Raw genomic sequence first — 26,894 nt, forward strand, 5'->3', positions numbered from 1 at the left:
TTCCTCAGTAGAAGTTGTTTTTCGTTTGGAATTATTTGGAAACCCCCACTCTAAAAAAAAAAAAACAACATTCAGAACTTGGTGGAAATTATTTATTTATTATACGTGATTTCTACACCACAAAAGTATGTTAGAATAAAGCATTAAATTACACAGTCATTTATTTTAACATGCATCAGGTTACAATGGAATGCATCACATAATCAATTCACAGTGCATATTAAAAACATGCATATTAAAAATGTAACTATGTAAACAGGGGCAACCCCAAGTCAAACGCCAATAGTTGTTTTCATGTTATATCATATATATACGTAAATAAGGATGAGCTACATTTTTAGACAACTAGCCTGCCTACAAAATCTTTTTAATAGTTAACTGGCCTACAAAGAAACGTCAAAAATGATCAAAACGTTGCTGAATCGAGTCTCCAGAAAAATGTTGATGCACATACGTGACATTGTTGCATAGAGGTGCTAGGGGGGACGCTAGCTGCACGGTGACGCCACCTACGACCGGAAGGCAACTAGTGAGTGTTAAGGGCCAATATAGGAGACGCCGCCGGTGTTCACTTGCTGCTGCCGCGAGAGCTCCGTTGTTTGGTCATGGTGGTCAACATCTGGCTGATGTACGACGTCAGCAGGTCGTCCATCTTGTAGCCCTGAGGAGGGGTCAAAGGTGACAATTTTAGATAGGACATAGATTTCTTGCCATTCGAGCCGTGATGGGTTTGTTGAGTCCCGCCTGTCTACGAGTAAGGGCATTTTCTAGGAATCAGGAAGTGGCTTGCGAGCTAACACGCGAATGGACAAACAATCAAAAAGGCTTTGTGCATTGTGCTACAAATATTTCACGTTTGTTCAAAGAATTTATTGTTTTGTTGTTGGAGGCGCACTGGAATGACGTTTGGTTGTTTTGCATCATTTTCTACCAACCGAGAAGTCGTTGCTCGCAAACATACAGTACCAACAACAAACACACAATAGGACTTTTCTCTTTTGTTAACCCTTAGATGCACGAGTGACCCTACACTCTTCCATAAGTGGGTCAAAAATGACCCATACTAGAATCAATGCCTTTTTATGCCAATTTTGCCATTTTGGTTAGGAATAATCACTTGTATGATATTTAGTATTATATTTAGGACCAAGAATGATTTCATCCAGCATCTGTAAACAAAAGAGTAATGACCAACAATACATATAGCAATGTTAGCCAGCTAATGTCAGCTAGTTATAAAGTAGGCTCATTTGTTGATAATACAGTAAAGTCTCGTTATATTGATATTCTCGGGAGTCGGAAAAAATACCGATATAACCGGACTATCCATATATCCGATCCTGCGCCGAACTGCATTAAAAGTGGGCGGATCTTTGATATGGCATGTAATTTTCTCCTTGAGTTCATGGATTGCGTATCTAGCATGCTTTTGTACTACTATACATTTTGTACTACAGTAAATAAAAATAAACTTACACTGTAGTGATTACCGGTTACCGGGACATAATTCACCCCGGAACTATCGATAGGGAAGGTGTTGCCACCCGGAGGGGTAGGCGCGAGGGACGGGTGTTTTCCGCTGTGTGTGCTGCACTCTGGTGGTGGAAGTGTGAAAAATAAAGTTGACTGGAAGCAGCCGTTCGCCGTGTTCTTTTTTGGTATTGAAATCCTTAAGCAAAGATTGATTTAAGCTGCTTTTGTATCGATATAAGCAGACCAAATTGGCTGGCGGGAGATGAAAAGGGCATCGTAGTAACCGGATTATCATAATAACCGGGTATCGTACTAACGGAGCTAATTATATCATAAAAGACTAGAAATTTGCCGGGAAATGAAAATAGTATCGTAATAAGTAATAATTCGTTTTAACCGATATCGATATAACGAGACTTTACTGTACTAACAGTCATGAAGGACACATACACAATATTATATGTGTAATATATTATATTACTTTATGTGTAAAATAATCTTCCTGAGGGGTGATACTTCTGATATAGTCTGTGTGGTCTACAGTTAATTTATTCCAAGCCAAAGTTGATAAGAATCAAAGGTTCCTATTGGATTCCATAGAAAATGCATGCGGGTCATTTTTCACCCACTTATGGAAGGTTGGGGTAGTAACACAAAAACTAAAAATTCTTAAAATGTATAAAGTTAAAAATGTGAATGGCATGATATTAAAAACATGTTTTTTGAGGAATACCTGGAATATGAAATGATGAAAAGATATTTCAAGAAAACAACCTGACCGGGTCATTTTTGACCCACTTATGCATCGCACGGTTAAAGGAATTTCTGTTGGAATGGACGACAGTCCTATCAGTCTATTCCTAGCATCTTTGTCATGACAGCAAACTGGACCACTGATGGTAGGAACTTACCAGCGAGGTTTCGCACAGCAGCTTGCTGCCTCGCACCAGGTTCCCGATGGTGATGTGGAAGTAGGTGTTGCCACTGCTCCAGTTGGAGATCTTGGTGAAGGGGTGCGTGGTCAGGATGTCCTGTCAGGAACCAATACCAAATGTACTTGGTTTCGAGTCTCTTCGTACGCTCTGAAACCTGCGCCTACCTTGGACTTGGGGTCAATGAGACTGACTCCATGTTTGTTGATGGCGATCAAGAGGGTTTCTGGGTAATTTGGATCAGTGGTTTGCTGCATCAAAACAGAAAAGACCAGTGACCAGTGTGTTTTCTGAAAGAGGTATTCCCTGATCTTCAAACTGATCGGGAGGTTTGTACCTTGACCTCAAAGAAGGCAGACCCAAAGGTGGGCCACTTGTAGATGATTTTCAGGAAGGACAGTTTAGCTTCTTCTTTCGTCTTTCCAGACTGTTTGTTGAACACTGACATGATGGACTGACAGGAGCAAAGAAATGCACCAGTTTTTATAGCAAACTTTGATCCATGCTAAAACCAAAATCCCGCTCACCCTCTTCCAGTCGTCAGGGGACAAGTGTCGACTCTGATCCTGGGGGACGAGGTCCTTGAGGATCTTGGGCATGTTCTGGAAGTGGGACTTGTCGTCTTCAAACTTCACCTGGTAGATGAGCGCCGCCAGCTGGTGCACTTCATCCTTGGAACACTTGTGGTAGCCTCGCAGGTACTTTGGCAGCTCCTGCATAGAGGACCCACAACTTAGTGGACTACAGCCGAGGACCGGCACTTGATTACTTGGTGAAAGAGGAAAACCCTGATTTGATCTTTTTGTCTTCCATACCAGAATCTGCATGGTGTGTTGCTACCATACCAGTTTGATACCCTTTCATGACTTTCTTGACAATGAAACAATTTTTATCCTCAAATGTGAAATAAAGTGAAATGACTTGGTAGCAGTGGAGGCTGGACTCGGCCATGGCATCCTTGCTGGGCATAGTAGTCCACAGTTCTTCATGAAGAACAACTGGCATGTCAGTGGAGGACCCACCTGCTTCATGGACTCCAGTACTAGATCACTTGGTTGAGATCACCTGGAATGGTAAAACCCTCAACTGATCTTTTTGTCTTCCTTGCCAGATTCTGCAGCATTTGTAGCGCTGCCCTTAAGGTACATTGGTACGTCAACACCAGGGTACCAAAAACTGGTACGGTACGGTGTTACTTTGGTGCCTTTTACAATTATTGACAATGGGAACACAAACATCTTCAAATGTGAAATAAGAAAGTGAAACGACTTGGTAGTAGTGGAAGATGGAGTCTGCCATAGCGTCCTTGCCAGGCATGGTGTTGGTCCACAGCTTCTTCATGAAGAACACCTGGTAGGTCAGTGAAGGCACCACACCTGCACAAACACAGATGGATGATCATGCCGTGTGAAATGTTCACCTAACGGCGATCAAGTTCTCTTTACTGTCTTTCACGTGTCTCGCTTTCTTGATCCAGTCGGTCAGGTGGCGCACAAAGTCAAAGAAGAAGTCGCCATCCGGCACACTGATCACCTGGAGAACCAAACATACATGATCCACGGATGACAACAATGGTGCCAAAACTAATCCATTTATGTGTCGTTTTGTACCTTGTCTGTGATCTTGACAAAAAGGCTGAAGCCCTCCGACGATTTGAGCAACAAGCGTCCAGAAATGTTGTGGCAGAAATCTTTGGCCTTGGTGCTGGACTCCACTTCAAACACCTGCCAACGGACGCCAAAGACCGAACGCTGAGGGTGTGAGCTACACTTCTTTGTCATCAACTCTGCTTCTTTATGTTATCATTTATACCGGTATAAGTCATTTTCTTATCATGGAAGAATCTATGTACCTGTATACCGGTACATAAAAAAATAGTAATATTAACCCTAATATTATTCAATCTGAAATATTTTCATAGTCAAAACACACAAAACCTGTTTGTGACTTTCAAAATATTTTTTTACCATTAGAGCCTTGTAGACATGAAATAACACCCCTATAGTCACTTTTAAAATCCCTATTGTACTTTTATTGTTGCTAATGTGCAGGCCACGGGATCAGTAACATGCTGGTTAGCTAGCAAGCCTCCAATTTATTTATTCTAAACTTGAGAAAGGGCTTCAAACTAATCAGGGAAGAAGAGGACAAAGTAAGAAGCCAACAGGGAATGGGGGTGAACTTTTCATTACTGACGCTGAGTGACCAGAATACCACATACACCATTACCAAAAGTATCATGTATTCTAACAACTTATAAAACCAAGCACCAAGACATGCACACTGTTTCTATAAACATTTGTGAAAGAATGGGCGGCTCTCAAGGAGCTCTGTCAATCGGAATGCCACCAGTGCAACGAATCCAGTCGTGAAATTTCCTCACTCCTAAATATTCCACAGTCAACTGTCAGCTTTAATATAAGAAAATGGAGGAGTTTGGGAAGAACAGCAACAGGCCAACTAATGGAGAGGGATCAGCGGATGCTGCAGAGCATAGCGCAAAAAAGGTTGTCGACATCTGCACAGTCAAGTCCTACAGAGCTCCAAACTTCATGAGGCCTTCAGATTAGCCCAAGTACAGAACACAGAGAGCTTCATGGCCGTGCAAAGCACGCCGGCACTGGACTACAGAGGACGAGTCTGGCTTTGGAGGTTGCCAGGAGAACGGTACATTTGGGACTGCATTGTGTGGAGTGTGAAATTTGGTGGAGGAGGAATTATGATGTGGGGTTGTTTTTCAGGAGTTGGACGTGGCCCCTTAGTTCCAATAAAAAGGAACTTTGAATGCTTCAGGACAAAAAACATTTTGGACAATTCCATGCTCCCAACCTAGTGGGCACAGTTTGGAGGAGCCCCTTCCTCTTCCAACATGAGCCAGGTCCATAAAGACATGGATGACAGAGTCTGGTGTGGATGAACCCGATAGAACACCTTTGGGATGAATTGGAGCGGAGACTTAGAGCCAGGCCTTCTCCACCAACATCAGTGTGTGGGCTTTTGGAAGAATGGTCAAAAATTCACACTCACTTCACAAATAAACACACTCCTCAACCTTGTGGACGGCCCTCCATGAAGAGTTGAAGCTGCAAAACGTGGACCGACATCATATCGAGTCACGGCAAGCGAGCAAATACTTTTGGTCATATAGTGTATGACTTGTCTTTCAATATTTGTGACTATTAATAGGCCATAGTCAACCGTGAAATAGCTACAATTTATGAATACATTTTTGAAAAACAGAGAGCGTGAGGGAGCAATGTTCGAAATGTGAAGGACGTCTGTATATCACAAAGATGAAATGCAGTTTTATCTTGAAATATACAGTAAAGTCTCGTTATATCGATATTCTCGGGAGTCGGAAAAATACCGATATAACCGGACTATCCATATATCCGATCCTGCGCCGAACTGCATTAAAAGTGGGCGGATCTTTGATATGGCATGTAATTTTCTCCTTGAGTTCATGGATTGCGTATCTAGCATGCTTTTGTACTACAATACATTTTGTACTACAGTAAATAAAAATAAACTTACGCTGTAGTGATTACCGGTTACCGGGACATAATTCACCCCGGAACTATCGATAGGGAAGGTGTTGCCACCCGGAGGGGTAGGCGCGAGGGACGGGTGTTTTCCGCTGTGTGTGCTGCACTCTGGTGGTGGAAGTGTGCAAATAAAGTTGACTGGAAGCAGCCGTTAGCTGTGTTCTTTTTTGGTATTGAAATCCTTAAGCAAAGATTGATTTAAGCTGCTTTTGTATCGATATAAGCAGACCAAATTGGCTGGCGGGAGATGAAAAGGGCATCGTAGTAACCAGATTATCATAATAACCGGGTATCGTACTAACGGAGCTAATTATATCATAAAAGACTAGAAATTTGCCGGGAAATGAAAATAGTATCATAATAAGTAGTAATTCGTTTTAACCGATATCGATATAACGAGACTTTACTGTACATAACTTCTTAACATATTACACGTGTTCCTTTACAAAATATCATGCTTTCATTTCTCAGGATGTGGTCAGATAGTTTGGACAACCGTGGCTGGACAAACAAAGAAATTAGGACACCGCATCACTTCTGTATTCCATATAAAAACATACAATAGAGATACAATGAAGTCCACACTGACCTCGTCCGAGTCATCTGGGAAATAAACTTTGTGGAAGATCTGTGTGGTTTTGTGCTGGATGGCCTCTACCTCCACCAGGTGAGGAGGGTACTTCCTCGATCCGTTTCTACCACAAATCCCAAGCCAGGCAAGATCCATTGGAGCAAGGCAATAGTGAAGAAACAGGGTTGGCTTTACGGGCGAGTGCATTACCTTAAGGCTTTCTGCAGCCGCTGCATGCAGTCGGGAGCCAGAGGATAGTGCTTCTTGGACTGGAGGAACTTCTGGACGTGAGGTAGCAGGATGTTACTGGGAGGAAACAAGCCAGTACACAACCACAGCAGCTCCCAGCCTTTCTCCTCGCTGTACCTAAAGCACATGACATGTTGGACCACCACAGTGGCCTTAAAGAGCATCTTCTGGGCTCCTTACTTGATGTGATTGTCTGTGAGCTGCTTTAGAATCTGACAGAAGATCTCGTCTTTGAGCGGCTCGGCCTTCAGGGCTCCTTCGAAGATCTGATCGGTGAGCTCATTGACCGAGCGCACCCGCTTGGACGGGTAGTCACCCATGTACTTCATCACAGGTACAGTCAAAGTCAAGGTTGTTTAGACACTCATGGTTTTGTGCTTCTCCAAGCATAACGTGATCATGTGAAACATACAAAACCATACCAGATACCAGAACCGGCTCTACCATGTTTTGGTGTAATCCTCCATAAAAGGATATCCATGAACGCCTGGCAAGCCTCCTGGGAAAGCTCCTCATGGGCTAAGACCTTCTTCAGAAGAGGCTGCTTGAGAGGCTCCCTGCTGCAACTCCACAGACGCTCCTTCCCTCGAGCTTTGGAGATCATCACCCTGCTCAGAGTGCTCTTCGGAGGAGGCCTGGAGAGACCACAAAGGAGGACTTATTCAGCTGTAGATTGGGACAAATGAGTCACGAGTCAGCACGTCCACCTGAAGTAATCGTAGGAGAACTCCTCCAGAGTGTAGGCCTTCGTTTTATCCTCATTGTCATCAAGGCTCATCTGGGACAGTGTGACGGATTCCCTCCTCTGATCGGGAGTCATCGTCACCAGAGCCTATGATTTTCACAATGGTAGCCTTGGAATCAACTGTGATCCATGGGAGACTTCATAGCTGTCTCCACCTCTGGTCCTCACTCACCACAATGTCATACTGAGGTCTGGTGATGGTGGGCAGAACATAGACGCAGTCAGCCGGGAAGTCGCCTCGCTGCTTGGTCCTGTCGTTGATCCCGTGAGCCCAGCCGGAGTTCATCACATGCTCTCCGTTGTGTTCATCCAGTATGATCAGATCCCCCTTGGAGAAACTCAGGAATGTGGACTCTGCCCCCACTGGAAGATGAAAGTTTAGACCATTATCACTTGTGTATTCATTTTTGGGTACTTGCAGAGTCGCACCAGGGTTGGGACAGTCCAAAAGTCCGACCACAAACTTGGACCGCTTCCGCAGACCTTCCAAAAAGGCCACCACTAAGTCCCGGATGTCCTCTGCATTGTTGGAGGTGAACGTGTACTCGTCTCCTTTGATGGTGGCCAGTGTGAAACTCTGGCCTTGGAGTTTGCCGCCTCTGCAGGATTCCACCAATCAGAATCAGAACAATGCAACCGTGATCATGTGACCTCCCGTTTGGCATCACACCTGCTGCTGGATACCGCAATGATTTCCGGGAAAGAAAGTTCCAGAAGGACCTGCTCCTGCTCGTCTACAAAGTAAACACCTGTCCAGTTGACAGCGACGATGACGTCGTTCTTAGGCAGACTCGGCCCTGTTTAAACACAAGTCCAAGGTGAGACACGAGGAACCTGATGGAACCCATTGGCGTCTTTGTTTGACCAACCTGAGAACTTGAAGGCCTCATAGAAGCGCGAGAACAACAAAGGCCACTTTAATCGAGCAAAAGACACCAAGTCCTCCTTCACCTTCTGTGTGTTGGGCCTCCTCTTACTATGCAGACCCTGGGCAGAATTGCTGGTGATGAAACTCCAGTAAAACACAGGAAGTCTCAGCTTTTGGCAAGAGCTACCTTCTTGTGGGCGGTAACGATGAGCTGAGCCCACTTCTCTGGCGTCTTGGTGGAGGTGATTTCCCTGTCTGGGATGTAGGAGGGGATGAGGCTAAGGAGGCGATCGTGAAGGATCTCCATGCCGTAATCTATGTAGTACTGCTGAGAGGCCAGCTCGGCTAGATCCTCCTCCTTTTGAAGAAACCCGTCATATTATAGTCCAGATCTTTGAAAGAACACAGTGACAAGGCGACAGGAGCCGCTCACCCTCTCACAGCGGTACTCTCCAAACTTCACCCCTCGCACGATCTGCTGGTAAATGAGGTTGGTGGCCACGTAGTCGTCAGCGGGGTCATGCCACGGCGTGAAGATCTCCTTTCTAAAGAACAACCTCCAAGGCGCGTTGCGCTCCTGGGCGCCCTGCTCCTTGGCGTACTGCTCACACTGGGAGACGGCGTCCATGACATGATCACTGCCGCTGCCCAGCGATGATACCTGAAGGGCGGATTGAGTTCCTTTAAATCCTTCAGTGTTCTCCTGGTATTGGTCCCATGTGTTACCTTGTCGAAGAGAGCAATGTACAACGAGAACCCAAAGCGATCGGTGAGGTTGATTTTGTCCGCCAGAGCGTTGCAAAGCTCACTGGCAGTGGTGGCCGAGTCCGCCAGGAGCGTCTTGGTGGTGCCGTCCATAAACGTCACCGGAAGCATGATGGGCTTCTTTGATTTAGTGGCCTGTGCGGGACAACGGAATTCTCAGAAACTCCAAGTCAATGTGCCATCCATTGGAGGCTTTCGGGGTTGGTCTCTTCTTCGGATACCTGTAACTCCAACCAAGAAGGCGGTTGAGTCCGTGTGCGGTTGACAAACGTCCTCCGCAGTCTTTCCTCACAATACGGAGCATAACCAGGCGGGCCATTGTTCAGGAACGTCCTTAAATACTGAAAACAACCAAAGAGCAGAAGGTTCCTTGATGATTTTTACTGTTACATGAAATCATGGCGGCACTGGTAGATAGTAACTCTCCGACACTTGAAGACCAAACTATGGAATGGCTGTTTTCAGACAGACCAGAATAATGGATGACTGATTTGAAGAGTTCTAATGTTGTTTTTTAGTTGCTGGATCAAGCCAACTCTAACCTTGACAAACTTTTCCGAAGGTGAAAAGCAACCGACACAGAGCGACAGGAGGATCCATCCACGGGCGTGGCTGCTCTTGGAAGGATTTTGGGTGAGCTGCTTGCAGATCTGACAGTAGATCTCATCCCTAAGGGACAGTCCAGACATCCAGATTGAAATGAACCAAAGTGAACCCTATCTAGGGTCTACTTTTCCGGGGCTGAAGTTACTGCGGTCACCTGAGTGCAGGCCTCAGGATGCCGTTTCCGATGATGAAGTGAAGTTTCTCCAGGTTGGAGGTGGGTCGGTCCTCGAGCATGCTGTTCCCCTGGAGGCTGTAGTCCCCTTCGGTCAGCCGCCTGGTTACCTGGTTGCCATGAAAAGGCCAACATCAGTCATATGAATTGTCTTTTCAACAATGGGTCGTGGGTATAGTCCTCACCTCCTCAGTGATCTTGGACTTCCTCTTCAGCGTAAGAGATACAAGCTTATGTCTGACACTGTTCCTCTTCTGGCCTTCTATGGAGCTGTTCTGTAGAAAGGAGAAAAAATGTGCAACTTTGCATGCTAGTGTTTGGAGGGCAACCATGTCACTCCCTTACCTCCGTATCCTGTTGCAGCTCCTGCAGCTCCCTCTTGTAGGTCCTCTTGCCGAGGGTTTCATAGATCTTGGTCATGACGGGGATCTTCTCGCTGCCATCGTTGAGGACCAGCTGGCATTTGGGCTCGGGGAGGTCCCCCATGAACCTCAGGATGGTGATCCACACAGCTAATGCAGCCTGGTAGACAAGACAGGATAGATCCATCTGGCTCTTGTACAGTTTGGAGATCCCGAGCGGCCTCACCAGCTGGTCTCCTTCATCCTCGTGAAAGAGCAGCGGTTGCTTCAGCGCCCGTCTGACGTACGTATGGGTGGAAACGCCTTGGAAGTAGGTGGCGGCGAACTTGGGGAACTTGTACTCAGACAGATCCTCGTCTTCCTCGTCGGGCAGCGGCAATGCGTCGTTCACCACCTCCACTTCAGCCTCCTCACCGCGGTGTACGTTCACCAAGTCCTGAGAAATATCTATACTTTATATACTGTATACCGTACTGCAGTATTTGGCAGTAGAACGGAATCAAGACGTACCTCAAAGCCAGCCGGAGCTTGGCCGTTCTGGTTGGGCAAAAGTCCAGGGTTTCCCAGGAACCCGAACATGCGGTCCACCATGTCCGAGTGATCCACGGGCTGCTCCCTCTCTCTTTCCATCTGCTCCAGCAGCTCCTTCTTCCTGCGGGCTTCCTCCCGCTCCTCCCGCTCCCTCTCCTCCTGCTGTTGGGCCAGCTGGACCAGGCGCTCCTGGTGCTTTCTCTCAGCCTCCGCCTTGGCCCGCCGTGCCGTCATCTGGTTGCAGAGCTGCTCCTCCTCTGCCAGGCGCTGGCGCTCTGCCTCCTGGCGATGCTGCAGCTGTTCGGTGAGGGCAGGAGGGTAGAAGGTGAACTCTTCTCAATATGAAGGAACTTCACCTGAAGACATGCTATGCCGTAAAAACACACGTCAACACGTAATCCTTCTCCATCCTGTCGTTCCTCACCACACTCACCCCCCTGGGACTGCCTCGTCGCCTCGTAAACTGGAAGCCCGGCGGCCCGGCTCTCTCTGGACCATAATCTAAAAGCTACTACCACCAACTCGACAATAAACTGAGATTTGTCCCACGGTTCAAAAATAAAAACATTTATTCAGACTTTGGTTCAACAACAGGAAACGTGTAACAATAATGCACGGAGGCATTTTCATTGCAAAAAAACATTTGAAGCATTCAAACAAAATCATGAAAACAATCTTGATTTAAAAAAAAAAATAAGGCATGATATAATGTTATAAAATATTAAGTTATATGGTGACACTGGAAAATCCAAAATAATCCAAATATCTAGAAAATGCAGTGCAATTAGAGATTATATGTGAGTGCTGTCACCAAGCTGAAAAGTCAAAAGATTAGTGCTGATTATTCCACAGCATATCATAGAAATCCTCACATACTCTTCAGGTAGTGTCACCATCGAGTGAAAAGCATGTATCTTCACATTATGTCAATTTGTTTTCTTTTTTTTTCCAGAAACATGAAGGAAATACGTTTAAGAGTTTGCCCTATACAGAAAAAATGATATTGTTTGCTTTCAAAACCTTATAAAAAGAAAATTTTGTCTTATTACTGAAAACAAGAAGCCACGATGCGTTTTGTTTTCTGTAAATGAATGAATGAATGAATGAATTTTGTTTACTTTATTTTCCTAAACTGGAAGGAGAACTGCACTTTTTGGGGGGAATTTCGCCCTTCATTCCCAATGACCAAACATGACCACACATATCTTTCCCTTTTCTGTGTATTGTAGCGCAAGAAAACAAGTTAATATGAGCTAGCTAGCAATGTCATGGGAAATACATATTTTGATGCCCTCACAAAAAAAAGAAAAAAAAAATACCAACAGTGTTCCATTTACATACTATGTGTTCATGTTTCACATTGGGATTGTGAATGATGGGCAAAATTCCAAAAAAGTCATTTTTGAAACAGGCTTCTATCCAAGTGGTACAATAAAAATAATAAAAAAATGTATATTTTTAAATAAAAAGATACAAAAGGCACAACAAGTTTTAGAGTCAAAAGTCAAAGTCAAAAATAACATATATAATTGACATATAGTAAATACTAAATAAATAATATATACATATATTTCAGAATGTAGTTAATATATATTTTTAATATATATTGTAGTTAATATATATATATTATATTTTTTTGCATGAAAAATTTGGGTTTTTTTTTTAAGATTTTTTTTGAAAAATTTGAAGATACATGCTTTTTTGGGGACAGTAAATAGTATATGACCTCTGGTGGTCAATTGTGGTCATGACGTGCATTGTTGTTATCTCTGTAATTATCTGTGGGCATATCAAGTACAGCATGTTCTTTATGATCCACCAAGACTTTCAGCAGTGACTCCCCTCCCTGGGTGGCACGCGAACGTTATTCAAGAAGCAGTAGTAAACGTAATAACTCTTTACCTCCGCCCTGAGTCTCTGACAGAGGCGTCTGGCTATCATTCCTCGGGTGTACGCCTGGATGGTCGACACAGCACGGAGACGCCGCCAAAATGTCTGGCGGATGAGGAACCCCCTGCAACGGGCTTGGATGAGGGTGATGCATAGCCGAATGACGCGATAGTTTCTGTAGTGCTTCCTGGACCTGAAGACGGCCTGCAGGCGCAGGAAGCCACAACGCATCTAGAGGGGGGAACCATTGTTAGCACGGTGGCGCCTCACAGGAACTAAAACGTTTCATTGGGGAGAGGTTCTGAAGTACAAAGTAAGACTAGGCTTAAATCTAAATCAGAGATCATGAATGAAGGAATGTTCTAACCACGATGTAGCAGGTGAGGACTGTACTAAAAACACACAAGGAACTCACAATTTTGTAATTCTTCCTGCATCGATAACCTCGCCACAGCTTTTGGATGAAGGTCACAGCGCTCCTCAATCGGAGAAAGTTGGTCCTAATAGAGGAATGTCGAAGGGAAACCAAACATTTGGATCAAACGGGCCAAAAGGGCGACTACTCCAGAATCTTACTGACCTCTCCTTGAGTCCACGCACGGCCTTCTGGATGAGGATGACCTTGTCGGTGATGGCCTTGTCCCGCTCGATCTCCAGCTGCATGTCGTGGTGATCCTAGTGGAACAGGAAGGCCAAGAAAGGAAGTGATGCCACCATCAGGTGAAATATGGCCTCGCCCAGTTTCATGTGAGCATGTCAGGTTAACACCTTGAGGAAAATCTTGGTCTTTCCAATCTGCCAGTCTCCATGTATTCCCAGGCGGGCCAGGACTATCTGCTGGCAAGTCCCTCGCAGGTCCTCCTGGGTGGTAAAAACATCAAGTACTATACCGCACACCAAAAATACGTAGCCACAAAGAGGCCAAGTCTACCTGTACGTGTGCAGGTTTGACGCCGGGCATGAGGACTCGGTAGCGATCCACAAACTCGGCAAAGGTGTATCGGATGGGATAGCCGGCCCGTCTGATTCGGATGGTCTCCATCATGCCAGAGTAGCGCAGCTGGCGGATGCACAGTTCTCTGTCAAACAACTGGACACACAAACAAAAATGCAGTTCTGCTGATAAGAAGTTCTCTGTTATTTTTTCAGTGGTATTCATATGTTTAATGCTACTCTGTATTAAACTAAATGATTTTCACACATATTTATTGGAGATCATGGAACAAATATAAATATTAGTTAATGACAACACAACTAAACACATAATCCAGTTTTTAAATGAAACGTTATTATTAAGGGAGAAAAGAAATCCAAAGCTACATTAAAAGTGATCGACCCCCTTGTTAAAACATAACTTAGTAACTGATATTGAGCTCGTGGAAAAGGTTATAAAGTTTTGGGACTCCAGCACACCACAGTGAGAGCCATTATCCACAAATGGCAAAGCCATGGAACAGTGGGGAACCTTCCCAGGGGTGTCCAGCCAACCAAAATGACCCCAAGAGCGCAGCAACGACTCATCCAAGAGGTCACAAAAGACCCCACAACAACATCCATCCAACACCATAAGAAAGACACTGGGCAAAAACGGCCTTCATGGCAGAGTTCCAAGACCAAAACCACTGCTGAACAAAAAGAACACTAAAGCGAGTCTCAATCTTGCCAGAAAAGATCTTGATGATCCCCAAGACCTTTGGGAAAATACTCTGCGGTCTGACGAGGCAAAAGCGGAACTTTTTGGAAGGTGTGTGTCCCATCACATCTGCCGTAAAAGTAACGACACATTTCAGAAAAAGAACATCATACCAAGAGTAAAATATGGTGGTGGTAGTGTGATGGTATGGGGCTCTTTTGCTGCTTTAGGACCTGGAAGACTTGCTGAGATAAATGGAACCATGAATACTGCTGTCTACCAAAAAATTGTGAAGGAAAATGTCCGGCCATCTGTTGGTGACCTGAAGCTGAAACCAACTTGGGTTCTGCAGCAGGACAATGATCCAAAACACACCAGCAAGTCCACCTCTGAATGGCTGAAGAAAAACCAAATGAAGACCTGAATCTTATTGAGATGCTGTGGCATGACCTTAAAAAGGCTTCATGTTCAGTTCAAATGTCTGAAGGGGTGCGGGACTGTAAAAAGTTTGGGAAGCATTGAATAAAGGAAAAGTACTTTTCATTTGTCAGCATTAAGGTGCCCCCTAGTGGCTGGAAAATGTTAATGCAAAACTACATGCACAATAATGTAATAATGGACGTAGGTCCATTAGAACTGTGAACTCACCATCGGTTTCTTGAGCTCGTTGGGTTTTATGCAACGGACAAAGAAGGGCTGACACACGCTGAGCGTCCTCATCAGCATCTCGAGGGAGCGCTTGAACTGGCTGCTCAGAGTCGGAGAGCGTTTCCTGGTCTCGACACCCTGTGAACGCACACACGGTTGGTCCTTAAACTGCACTGACTCTGGAGTTCGTGTGGCGTGTGCTCTCCTCTGCAGGCTTTAGGGCAGGAAGAATCCACGCATTCTATCATTGGAGCGCCACACAACAACACTACGACTCACAAGACGGAACAAAATCTCTGACAGATGTCACACAGAACTCAAATGTCCAGCTGTCAGTGGAGTGGTCGTGGAGTGAGAGTGGCTCTGTCAGAGAGTTTGAAGATGATTCTCATGCAAAATTTATTCCACCTGTGAAATAAAGAAGAGCTCGAAGGAAGGGAAGCTACTCTCAGCGGGTACCTTTCAATTCAGGGGAGGTTGTTTTGAAAAGATTAGCCAACATTGGAGCAAACACGCTGCTAAAGACCCGACGTTACCTTCGGAGTAGGCGTGCTGGGCTGCTGATAGCCGCACAGAAACTGATGGCAAAGGAAGAGAGCCGAGAGACAGCAGATGAGGAGAGGAGCTTGGCGACATTAGTTTGAAATAAATGTTTCAAAAGCTGAACGGAAGCAAAAAGTCACTAGAAAAAAAGGAGGTCTCGGGACTATGAGTCACCCGGGCAGAAAAGGAGGTTTTTGGGTCTCACCATGGCCACGTCGGCTTGAAAGATCTGCTTGATGAACTTGTTCCTGGACGAGTGGACCAGCTGGATGATATCCGTGTGGAGGCTGTCACGATTTTTCTCGAGGAATCCTAGGCAGGGACAGAAAACAAACACATCCCCTTTGTCTTTGTTTTAGGTTGAAGGAATATATGACATGGCAGGTCACTTCTTTTTACACTTGGATGTACACTTCGGAATGGTTCTTTACACTTAGGAATGTCTCTTTACACTTAGAGCCATTATCCAAAAACGGCAAAAACATGGAACAGGAGTGGCCGGCCAACCAAAATGACCCAAAAAAAGTACAAAGATTTTTCAGAAGAGGAAGAAGAAGAATTTAAAACAGCAGCAAAAATTGGGTAAAAAGGGCCAAGGTGATTTTTTTTCTTGAAAAATACTATATGTAACTTCTTAGCATATCTATACAAAGTGTGTTGCTTTTTAAAGCATCAAATGGCTTCAGCATCCTTTCATTTTTCAGTATGCAGCCCTCGGTGGAAAACGTTTGGACACCCCTGATCAAAATGATGGAGGAGTTGTTGAAAAACAGCGCCCCTAGTGTTTGGGTAGAGAACTGCATGCCACGAAGCATAATAACAAGGATTCCCTCACCTCTGGTCTCGTAGTGCACCACCCCAGCAAAATGTTGGATTCCAAACTGGCTCTGGTAGCTGTTCTTTGGGGGAATGTAGTTGGAGTTGAGTTTGTGTTGGGAGTTGAGCTTGTACAGCATTGTCGCGTCGGTTCCCTGACAAGAGGACAAAGAATCACCGTCAGTTAGGGGCGGGAGGGGGTCGATCCTGATTGCTTCGGTACCTTGGGGAACTTGCTCTCCTCGTCGATGAGGGAGATGATGTTCATGGGCTTGTTGGCAATCATGTCCAGCGCATCCTGGTTGTCGGTGAACTCGATGTGCTGCCAGCTGATGTCCTCCAGGTTGTACTCCTCCTGCTCCAGCTTGAAGACGTGCCGGACGAAGAACTGCTGCAGGTTCTCGTTTGCAAAGTTGATGCACAGCTGCTCGAAACTGTCATCGGGGGGAAAAGAAGAAGCAACATGAACAAAACAGCAACCCATGAAAAAGTCCAGATTCGTTCATGAACCAACCTGTTGACGATGAAGTTCTCAAATCCAAATATGTCCAGCAGGCCGATGGACCTGCGGATGATGTTGTTGTCATTGCAGGATGGCGGCCGGTATATGGCAGCGTTGATTTTGTCCACGATCCACACAAACAACCTGCCGTAAATGCCCTGCGGGAGAAAACATAAACACGCATTCGGATCGGGGTCCTCCTAAAACAGGGTGTGTATGTGTGTGTGTAGTAATGTTAGGTCATAGCATTACAAGAAAAAAGTCATCATTTTTGCAAAGTTACAATATTATAAGGAAATATCATTTAAAAAAATATTAGGTTGAAATATTAAATAAATATTAAATAAAATATAATAATAAAGTATTTAATAATAATAATAATAAATAAAAATATATTTTTTTAAAGTTGTAAAGACTAGAGTTGACATTCTTGGAAACCTAAATTGGCAAATATTATGATATTCTGAGAATAAAGACCTAATATCATCAGAAAAAAGTTGTTATCTTGAAGAGAAAAATAAGTCATACTTCAACCTAAATAAAGTCCTAATATTATGATAAAGGGAAAAACATTTTTAGAAACATAGTGTTGAAATATTAAAGGAAAAGAGCATTTTTTTAAATGGTCAGAATATTTTCAAAAAACTAGAATAAAGTGTAAATATAATGGGGAAAAAAATATGACTTTTTTTTCCCCATTATATTTACACTTTATTCTTTATATATGATTCAATATAGAATCATACATAGTAACTCTAACCAAAACGGACCCTAACTGAATCAATTTTTCCCATAAAGAATAATTTAAATCCAATTAATCCAAAGTATGTTTTTGTTATTTACAATTATTGCTTCACATGCAGAATATGAATGATGAATGAAAGTGGTAAATTAACATTTAAGTTTATTTTATTGGAAATAAATTTGGAAAAAAACAACGGAAATGGAAAAAAACAAGACAGAAATGGATGGGGAATAATAATCGAGAAAAAGGAGAAAGAGTTGATTTACTAATAATAGACCTTTTCATATCTCTTCTTAGCATACTGTATGAACATGTGTTGCATTAAAAAGTGGCCCTTCCATCCTTTGATTTTTCCATATGCGGCCCTCCATGGAAAACCTTTGTCCTAGAAGATTCTTAAGGATCTGAGGTGTGGTTTTGGTGTTTCCAAACCTTAACAAAGGCATCCCTGACATCCAGACCTTGGTCCACACTGAGAGGCGTGGCCACGCTTTCGCCGCGTGTGATCAGCGTTCGGGTGGTCAAACACACCATCACATCCTTGGGTTCAACCTGCGGCGCACAGGAAGTAGTAAAAATGTGTACTTTTTTCCCTGTGACTTGACCTTTTCCTCTATTTGTTACACACCTCCATGAGTGATGCAGCGGTGGCCAGGTCAGGTGACCTCACCACCACGCAGGCATCCAGGTTGTCGTATGTACGAGCTGATAGAAACAGGAGAAAAAGAACACAATTATACTTGAAGATACTCTAATTATTGACGTTAAATAAATACTCGGGGGAATTTATTGCATCCTGTCTAGGCACTAAACTATTCATTCATATTTCCTTTACTGAAAACCAGGAAATGTTGGATTTTGTGGTCTCATTTAATACAATGTTGATTATTTATTTACTTATTTGATATTTACCATTTGGTACCAGACATTTTTGATGATTTTGGCTGATTTTTCAAGGCACCCAGAATATTGTGTTCTTAGACTATACAGACATGGTATATACCAAAAGAACTGTATACTGTATACTGTATAGCCAAAATGTCTAAAGAATGATGCCACGACATAAACAACACAAAAAATGGTTGTTTTACATGAAAATAACCATCTATTTACAAATATAACACCATTAATATTACTAATATTTACATTTTTCACATTTGCAACTGAACTGTGTTTGCGTAACCTCCTTCCCACAACACGACTCCAAGCCTTTTAACTTCCTGGTTACTGCTTATGAAATGCACGTTTTTTGGCTTAAAACTGCACCAAATATGATCTCTTCTATTGTGGAGTTGCATCATCGCCTCTTTGTGCCTCTCACGCAAAATAAATTAGTAAAAAATGTACAAATACATCTTTGGGAGCGAGCGTTTACGTTTCTCCAGAGCTGCCACAACTAGACTGCGTTTCTTGGACCACGAAGAACGGATCCGTGGCTCCCAAAAAGTCAGATCGAGTTTTATTTGGAAATGTGAACCATGCCATTCAGTGACAACAACAATTTAGGTGTTGACTTGCCCTCAAATCTCAGGTTGCCCATGTGCAAAATGGCTGCCAGCAGCTTGGAGATCTCCCAGGTCTCGGTCTCAGTGAACATGAGGACCTTCATGGCTGACAGGATGCTGGAGTAGTCGTTCAGATCATCACGACCGTCGCACTCTGTGCAGTTACCCTGCCGGGGAGAAGGTGCACCTTGGTGAAATGCTCCCACCGGCATTCCACCGGCGGCTCTGATGCAGCAGACCCACCATGGTGAGGTAGCAGTAGTCCGTGGCCAGACCTAAGCCCAGCTTGGCCTTCATCTCCGGGCTCATGCCCCTCAGCATGCAGTAGAAAATGTGGTAGTTCCGCTCGTCTGGTGCCTGGGGAACATCAAGAACACACGATGCTTTTTGTCTGAGTAGAAGCCAGTTAAAAACGTTCCATCTCACCTGCCGACACACTCGGGACTTCTCCAGCAGGTACTGTTCTATCTTGGCGCCCTCGATGGCCCCTCGCTTGTTGAAGTGGATGTCGATGTACTTCCCAAATCGGCTGGAGTTGTCGTTGCGGATGGTTTTGGCGTTGCCAAAGGCTGAGCGGAAAAGCGACCGGGAAGAAGAAGAAGGTGCAAAACGTGAATGCTGTTATGTTAGCTCAAGGTCAAAGTTCACTCCGGATCTTGAGGCACTTCCTGTCCAGAAGGAGGACTCGTTTAGCCAGCCAGGAGACATGTTGTCATACTTCATGTAGGGTAAGTATGCAAAGTATGGAACTTGATTGGACACATTTCCAGAGGTTAGCGTGCAGGCCACACAGCTAGGAGACCAGGGTTCAATTCCACCCTCGGCCATCTCTGTGTGGAGTTTGCATGTTCTCCCCGTGCATGCGTGGGTTTTCTCCAGGTACTCCGCTTTCCTCCCACATTCCAAAAACATGCTAGGTTAATTGGGCACTCCAAATTGTCCATAGGTATGAATGTGAGTGTGAATGGTTGTTTGTCTATATGTGCCCTGTGATTGGCTGGCCACCAGTCCAGGGTGTGTCTCTCACCTGAAACCACATAAGATAGGCTCCAGAATACCTGCAACCTTAGTGGGGATAAGCGGCATAGAAAATGGATGGATGTCTGCCGAATTATGTAATGGGAGTATAAGGCACCTATAGGGGTGTTATTTCTTTTCGAGAAGCTCTAACAGTATAAAACATGATCAAAAAGAGGTTTTCTGTACTTTTCCTATGAAAATATAACATTTATAAATAAGGAATCCTACTTTGCGGAAATTCACTTATCGCGGTCTGGAACCAGTTAACCGGAGTGTACCCCGCCCCTGCCCAAAGACAGCTGGGATAGGCTCCAGCATCCCCTGCGCCCTCGTGAGTATAAGCGGTAGAAAATGAATGAATGAATGAATGAATGAACATTGTCTGGCTAGATGGTAGCCATGTGTGGCTCAAATTGTACACACATGTCCTTGTCAGTCCCCTAAAGGTGTGTACCAAATTTCATGGTGATTTGACTAAACCCCCTAAAGTTATAGTCAGTGTTTTGTAAAGAGAGAAAGAAATCAGATCAATCTGAATTATGGGGGTGAAAGTGTAGTGGTTTAAAAACAGCGCCACCATGTGATGTATTAGGGAGGAAAATAATATCACAAGCCACACAGTCGCGGTGAATGTTTTGACAAATTTTCACTCTTGTATGTGCAGCGGTTGAGGAATAGAAGAGTTCTAAGCTTACCTTCCAGGATGGGCGTGGCCTCCAGGACCTGCTGCTCGATCCAGGAGTGTTGACCGCTGATGGCTGCCAAGAACTGGAGAATCAGCTTGGTGCTCTCTGTCTTCCCGGCTCCGGATTCGCCGCTGTCACCGTGAGGAAAAACACAAGTAACGCAATTTTGTGCTGCGAAGGTCCGAGGCTGTGCAACTGAAGGGTGGCAGCGTGTGTCATGGCTCACCTGATGATGCAACACTGGTCCTTGTTGTTACGCTGCATGTTGAAGTAACAGTTGTCGGCGATGGCGAATATGTGTGGCGGCATCTCGCCGATCTTCTTGTTGGTGTAGAGGCGGATCTGGTCGGGGGTGTATATGGGCAGGAGCTGGTAGGGATTGACGGCCACCAGGATGGAACCCGTGTACGTCTGCGGGGGTGGGGCAAGATGATTAGATGGTGAGTTGTATCTTCAGTGTCACTTTCATGACATCTATTTTAGATGAGCACGTCATTTGCCAAGCTGGAGACTAACAGAAACCCAGGAGAAGCTGGCTGCCCCCCTCCGAGCAGGCGAAGCTGCAAAAAAACTGCATTTGACAACGCTACGCGGCAAGCTATACTCACCCTTCCACCGCAATTTGTCTACAAGAGAGAACAAAACAAACATCATATGCTTTTATGCGTTTATTGATCTCTATACTGCAAATTGGTAATATCATAAATGCCGCCATTTTTGGGGCCTACAAAAGCAAAGAACCGCCGGGGTCTCAAATTAGCACAGTAGCAGCTGTGGCTGTAGGCAACACACTGAAGTAGTTGCATTTAAAGCATCCAGCAGCTCGTCTACCTCTTCATGCACTTTAAAATGTGGCTACCCAGCAGTTGGGGTGAAAGTCAAGCGTGTGACCTGTACTGTTGTTTACAATCAACCCGCCAGTGAAATGAATGCTGGCTGAGCTGTTTGCTCCTTGCTGCTTCTACAACATTGGTTCTGTTGCTGTGTTGGCAATAGGCTTCTTAATAAATGAGCATGCACTCCAAATTATTATAGTTATAAAATGTAGTTTGGTGCTCCTTAGCGCTACTACAACATTGGTTCTGTTGTTGTGTTGTATATGCTTTAGTGTCCATCTGGTTTTCCTTCCCACTTTCTCATGCACTCCAAAGTATCTTTGTTGAAGTTATTAAATCTATATTTTTTGCTTCTTACTACTATTACAATATTGGTTGTGTTGTAGCTGCTGTTGTTGTATGCAGTCAAAGAGTTCCACTTTCTCATGCTGTCGAAATCATTATTCAAGTTGCAATGAGGAAAAGCGATGGTAAATGAATGAATGAATGTTTAGTTTTTGTTGCAACATCGGTTCTGTTGCTGCTTTGTTGTGCAATGTTGTCATTAATAAATAAGCTTGCAGTCAAAGCGAGGTTGGTTCTGTCATCCCAGCTTGTTTCTCATGCATCCCTCTACTTGTATCCAAATGTATGAAATAACAGCCTCCAATCATGGCTTATGTACTACAATTAGGGCATTTACTGCATTTTATGGTTTCTTTTTTATTATTACAGTATGTAGTAAAATAAGCTTGCCTTGCCTAAAACGTGCTATTTTTTGGGTGCACCTAAAGTTGTGGCCGTTGGGGGTGCGCCCAAAGCCAAAGCGTGATATGCAGCTGTATGTTAGAGTATTTATAGAAACAAGTGGATTGCAGCGCAGGGCATTGAAGTAAACAGCTTAACCTGAATCTAAAAGAACCTAATAGCCAGGCTGTAGTGATGGCATCCAAGGTGGTTAAGTAGAGACAGTGAATGGTGGGGTGTTTTAGTGCTACTGACATAGATGACACGTTCATTGTAGCGGATCAGCAGGTTGCGCAGAATGCCGGCTTCATTGAGGTCACCCAGGCGGATCATGTCCTCCACCCCCTGGATGGAGGTGGGGTGCATGGGCTTGATGTTGGTGGCGCTTTGAGGGGAGATCCAGTGCTCCTGCAGGAACACGAGGAAGGAAGGAAGGAAGGAAGGTAGGTAGGTTGGAAGGAAGGAAGGAAGGAAGGAGAGAGGAAGAAAGAAAGGGGAGGGAGGAAAGAAGGAAGGAGAGAGCAAGGAGGGAGGGAGGGAGCAAGGAGGGAGCGAGAAAGGAAGGAAGGAAGGAAGGAAGGAAGGAATCAATCAATCAATCAATCAATCAATCAATTCCATGGAAAATCCAACCCAAACCCTTTTGTTGCTTCTTGTCCTTCCAACTCACCCTGCCCTCGTCATCCAGAACCTGGATCTGTCCGGAGTCACACAGTTTGACCACGGCCCCCACGGGGACGTCAAACTCTCGGCCCGTTTTGAGGTCCAGCCACACATAGTCGCCCTGGATTGACCAGACAGGGCGAGGTTAATGGCCTGTTCATGAGCATAATGGGTGCCAATAAACGAACAATAAAATACATTCCCATGAAAAGTGCCCAACTTGGTAGATCAGTCATATCTAGAGCTATCATATCAAACATATTTTTGCAAGAGCACTAAAAAATTCAAAAGAAAAAAAAACAATTTTCACTAAATAATGAATTTTTTTCATTATTTTTTTTTTTAAAGATAATCAAGGTTTTATTTTTGGAATGGACATCGTGCATAGTGTAACTGGTGGTTATTTTTATGATAATATATACTATATGCAATTTGACTGGATATCCCCAAAATAGAGACAATAGAGATTTAATTAGTATTTGTCTGGGTTGTAATTTGCTATATTTCATTTATTTATTCATTTCTATTATTTCATTATTACTTTATTATTAATTTATTTTATTAAATTTTGCATGATATTTATCTTGATATTTTAGCTGTAAATCTGGGATTGTTTAATCATTCCAATTCGGACATATCCCGCATATCTGTTATGTTGCTTGACTTGTTCAATTTCCGACTAAATATTTCAGCGTTATCGGGCAAACTGAAGCTTTATCAGCATCCTTTCGCTTTGTTCCAGCGTCCTTTGGCGTCCTTCATTTCTTCAGGCTTTATCACATTTTTCATCTTCTGTGTGGCTGATAGTGTAATTGGCTTGTGCATATCTGGCTTTAGGCAAAGTGGACTAAAATGGGGAGTGACGGGGGCAAGTCAGTGCCAATTGACTCCCATTCCCCAGATTGTTGCAGTCGTAACGACCCTTCTCTAAGTCCAAGCCCGTTCTAATTGGCTGCGTCTGGAGCCTGAAGACCGGTGGGTAACTCTGGCTAGAGCTAGCTGTTAGCCGACGCCAATGTGAGGTAGAGGTAGAGTCAGGCAAAGTGTGTAAACAAATATGCCGAAAAGATCGAATAAGCTGACATTTTACAGTTTACTCGTTATCCATTCTCACGGTCACTGGGACACCGTAGCGACAACATAACGTTGTCATAATCGGGCATAAATAAAACGGGACAAAGTACCCTCCTCGTCAGCTCAATAAGGGACGCGGAACTCTCTTGAAGAATACGGGACGATTGGCAACCCGAGCAGAAACACAAATAATCAGGTTCATAAATCAGAGAAGTAAGGCCACTGTTTGGCGGTCCTTGAACACACCATGTGACGTTGATGGAGACTTATGTGTACGACTTTCTCCGACGCTGCACAGACAGACGTGTATTCACTAACTGTGGGTCGGACCTGAAAATGGTTCACGGAATACATTTATAAACATTTATACGTCAAATGTTCATTTTTAATTCATGATCTTTTTACTAGGGATACTCCACATGACCGTTTATCGCCTTGCTGTGGAAATCTGTGTTTTGTCTCTATCCTCTCCAGAAGACGTTACAATTTGGGTGCATCCTCGTGCCTCCACCCAGTCACTGTCGTTTTGTCCCTGGGTAGGACACTTCACCCACCTTGCCTCCAGTGCTGTGACTACAGATGTAGATTACCACCACCAGGGTGGGACTGAGGTGTGAATGAATCGTTTTAGCTGCCTTACAAAGGCTCATCCATTATTATTATTATTATTATTGTTGCAAACCAAAAAAACTGCATTATCCCCTAGCTTACGGACATACGTCAGCCATGTTTTTTTTGTTTACTTTCAGATCTTTACTTCAGTGTCAGTGAGGCCTACCTGCTGCAGAATGACCATGGTTCAGTCTTGGGTTGAATCCAGGACATCAGAAGTCACACGTGTCGGCTCTACACGGACAAAAGAAAAGGAGAAAACATGAGAAGGTGATGTTTCTAAACACGAGCTATTCAATCGGGTGTCCGCTGGAAGGAAAAGAGACGGCAGAGAGGGGGTTGGGAGGTAAAAAGGGGGGGCTTATTGGATTCCAGCAGCTAATCCCATCACTTAAGTATCGAGCATAGTTCTAGTATGACTGCTGAATCATGTTCACCCCCACCGAGTCACCAGTCACCTGGCGGCCCACCACCAGGTATCATGTTTACCATCCCAAGCCAGAAGAAAGAAGCACTTTTTGCATGAAAAAAGCTTTTGGGTGTACGTACTGTAGATATATTTACATGTGATCAGGACAAAAATAGACACTGACTGTACATGGCAGGAGCGACTGGAAACCTTCATGGTCGGCCTCGGCTCCCGCTCGTCCATCAGTGGCGCAGCTTCTGCAAAGGACGACACACTTTTATTTGTTAAAATAACTTCAATGTACTTCAAGTAAATATTTGGTCAGAATCACTGCTGCTGTAAATATAACGTCACTTAAATATATGTGACTTGTGAAATATAAAAATATGTGAAAAAAAATGTATTACATCAAAATTTGATGTACTTTGTACTTGCACATCAAATTATTCTACCACAAAACCATTTCCCTTATTTATTACAGATATAAACATATTTGTAAGTGTGATTAAATGCCATTAATTCTTAATTATGGTGAAAATGTAATTAATCGAAATGAAAAATACAATAACACTGTATAGTATATAATCTAACATAAATAATATATAAACTACAATATTACTACTACTAGTAGTTCATTCGTTTTCTACCACTTATCCTCACAAGGGTCGTGGAGGGTGCTGGAGCCTATCCCAGCTGTCTTCGGGCGAGAGGCGGGGTACACCCTGGACTGGTCCTACTACTAGTAGTAATAATAAAAATTATTTTTAGATTTTTTTAATTTTTACATTTTTTTTTCCCTGATTGAGGGAAATATTTTACTTTATTTCTGTTTTTTGTTATAATTCTTTTGTTTTTTACATACTGCAGCTGAAGAGAAACAACGGGGGCTATATTATTCATTTATTTCTAAATATGAGAATTTTTGTTACTTTTTTATGTCATTTATTTTCATTTAGTTTGATAATTATTTAGATGATGTATTTTATGAAAATTCAAGTTGTATGTTTACTATTGTTCATTTTTCGTGTTTGTTGTTTTAACATAGCTGGAATAATTTTTATTTATTTATTTAAATTTATTTAAGTCAATTTAAAACACACAGACCAAGAAAAATCAAATTTTAGCTTCTGGTTCTATGGTTATCATCACACTTTTTCCTGCGTCATATTAAAATAGAAAGGATGGCTCCTAAAAAAGCCAAGCAATAAAAGGACCTCCATAATGCTTAGAAATCAAAGGTGCAGATTTGTGCCGAGTGTTTTTCCAGGAGTTGGCAGATGAAGAAGAACCCACTGGAGCCATCACCTTGATGATGCCACGCAAACAACAATAATGGCTCCTATAAGTGCTGGCGCTAAGAGGCTTTGGCCTAAAGCTCCAGCCGAGCCCGGCGGCGTTCCCTGAGGCCTGGCAGTCAAGCAAAGCCTCCAGTCCTTACCCACAAGCCGACCCACTTACCTCTTCAGCGCTCTTTGGCAAGACCCCCTTCTTCTTCCTCCTCCTGGTCCCGGGCTCTTCAGTCCTGCCCCGAAGGCGACCAACAGGATTGTGGACTGATGCTTGATGATGAAGAAGAGTTGACCTCCGGGTTCTGCTCCAGTCCCCCTTCCAGTAAAGTCCTCCTTTTAGGGTCTCTGGTGGTCTCCCACCTCCCGAGTGAAGGTCCGGTTAGGAGTTTGTCATGTATGGGTCAACGAAGGGGCTCTCCAGAATCTTGCTGCGTCTCATTCATGGCTGCTGATCCTGATTAGCTGGAGAAGGGTGGGC

At 43.9% G+C, this 26,894-nt stretch overlaps 1 protein-coding gene across 4 annotated transcripts; it reads right to left on the bottom strand.

The window, feature by feature from the left end:
• Positions 1-321: 321 nt before the first annotated feature.
• myo7ab (myosin VIIAb) lies at positions 322-26,894 on the bottom strand. Of its 4 annotated transcripts, XM_078787480.1 has the most exons (51): positions 26,586-26,894; positions 25,312-25,384; positions 24,885-24,952; positions 23,040-23,153; positions 22,625-22,777; positions 21,416-21,433; positions 21,034-21,218; positions 20,817-20,938; positions 19,528-19,670; positions 19,345-19,458; positions 19,115-19,268; positions 18,225-18,301; positions 18,029-18,148; positions 16,864-17,009; positions 16,573-16,783; positions 16,369-16,504; positions 15,739-15,845; positions 15,527-15,568; positions 14,991-15,128; positions 13,641-13,799; positions 13,478-13,570; positions 13,290-13,384; positions 13,125-13,209; positions 12,722-12,940; positions 10,799-11,116; positions 10,515-10,724; positions 10,272-10,448; positions 10,112-10,201; positions 9,909-10,036; positions 9,691-9,817; positions 9,370-9,489; positions 9,110-9,283; positions 8,817-9,044; positions 8,571-8,741; positions 8,385-8,502; positions 8,186-8,312; positions 7,945-8,114; positions 7,688-7,878; positions 7,478-7,602; positions 7,248-7,405; positions 6,951-7,104; positions 6,732-6,887; positions 6,540-6,645; positions 4,016-4,129; positions 3,851-3,938; positions 3,675-3,781; positions 2,933-3,118; positions 2,743-2,859; positions 2,573-2,656; positions 2,385-2,504; positions 322-661 (listed from the first exon to the last, which is right to left on the bottom strand). In XM_078787480.1, exons 3-51 carry the CDS (start codon positions 24,900-24,902, stop codon positions 569-571), a joined length of 6,606 nt encoding a protein of 2,201 aa, XP_078643606.1. In that variant the 5' UTR covers positions 24,903-24,952; positions 25,312-25,384; positions 26,586-26,894; the 3' UTR covers positions 322-568. The 4 variants fall into 4 exon arrangements, with proteins under 4 accessions (XP_078643606.1, XP_078643607.1, XP_078643608.1 ...); XM_078787481.1 differs by lacking the exon at positions 21,416-21,433; XM_078787482.1 differs by lacking the exon at positions 15,527-15,568.

The sequence above is a fragment of the Doryrhamphus excisus genome, linkage group LG21 (genome assembly GCF_037039965.1).
Source record: "Doryrhamphus excisus strain RoL-2023G ecotype Guam linkage group LG21, RoL_Dexc_Guam_v1.1, whole genome shotgun sequence".
NCBI lineage: Eukaryota > Metazoa > Chordata > Actinopteri > Syngnathiformes > Syngnathidae > Doryrhamphus > Doryrhamphus excisus.

Bases quoted from the DNA above. Each gene is read 5' to 3' on its own strand.
- myo7ab (XM_078787480.1), bottom strand. The intron at 16,784-16,863 runs GTTGGTTCATGA...CCCCGATGACAG, and splicing joins GAGAACTTCATCGTCAACAG to TTTCGAGCAGCTGTGCATCA. The intron at 13,800-14,990 runs GTGAGTTCACAG...TTGTGTGTCCAG, and splicing joins ACGAGCTCAAGAAACCGATG to TTGTTTGACAGAGAACTGTG.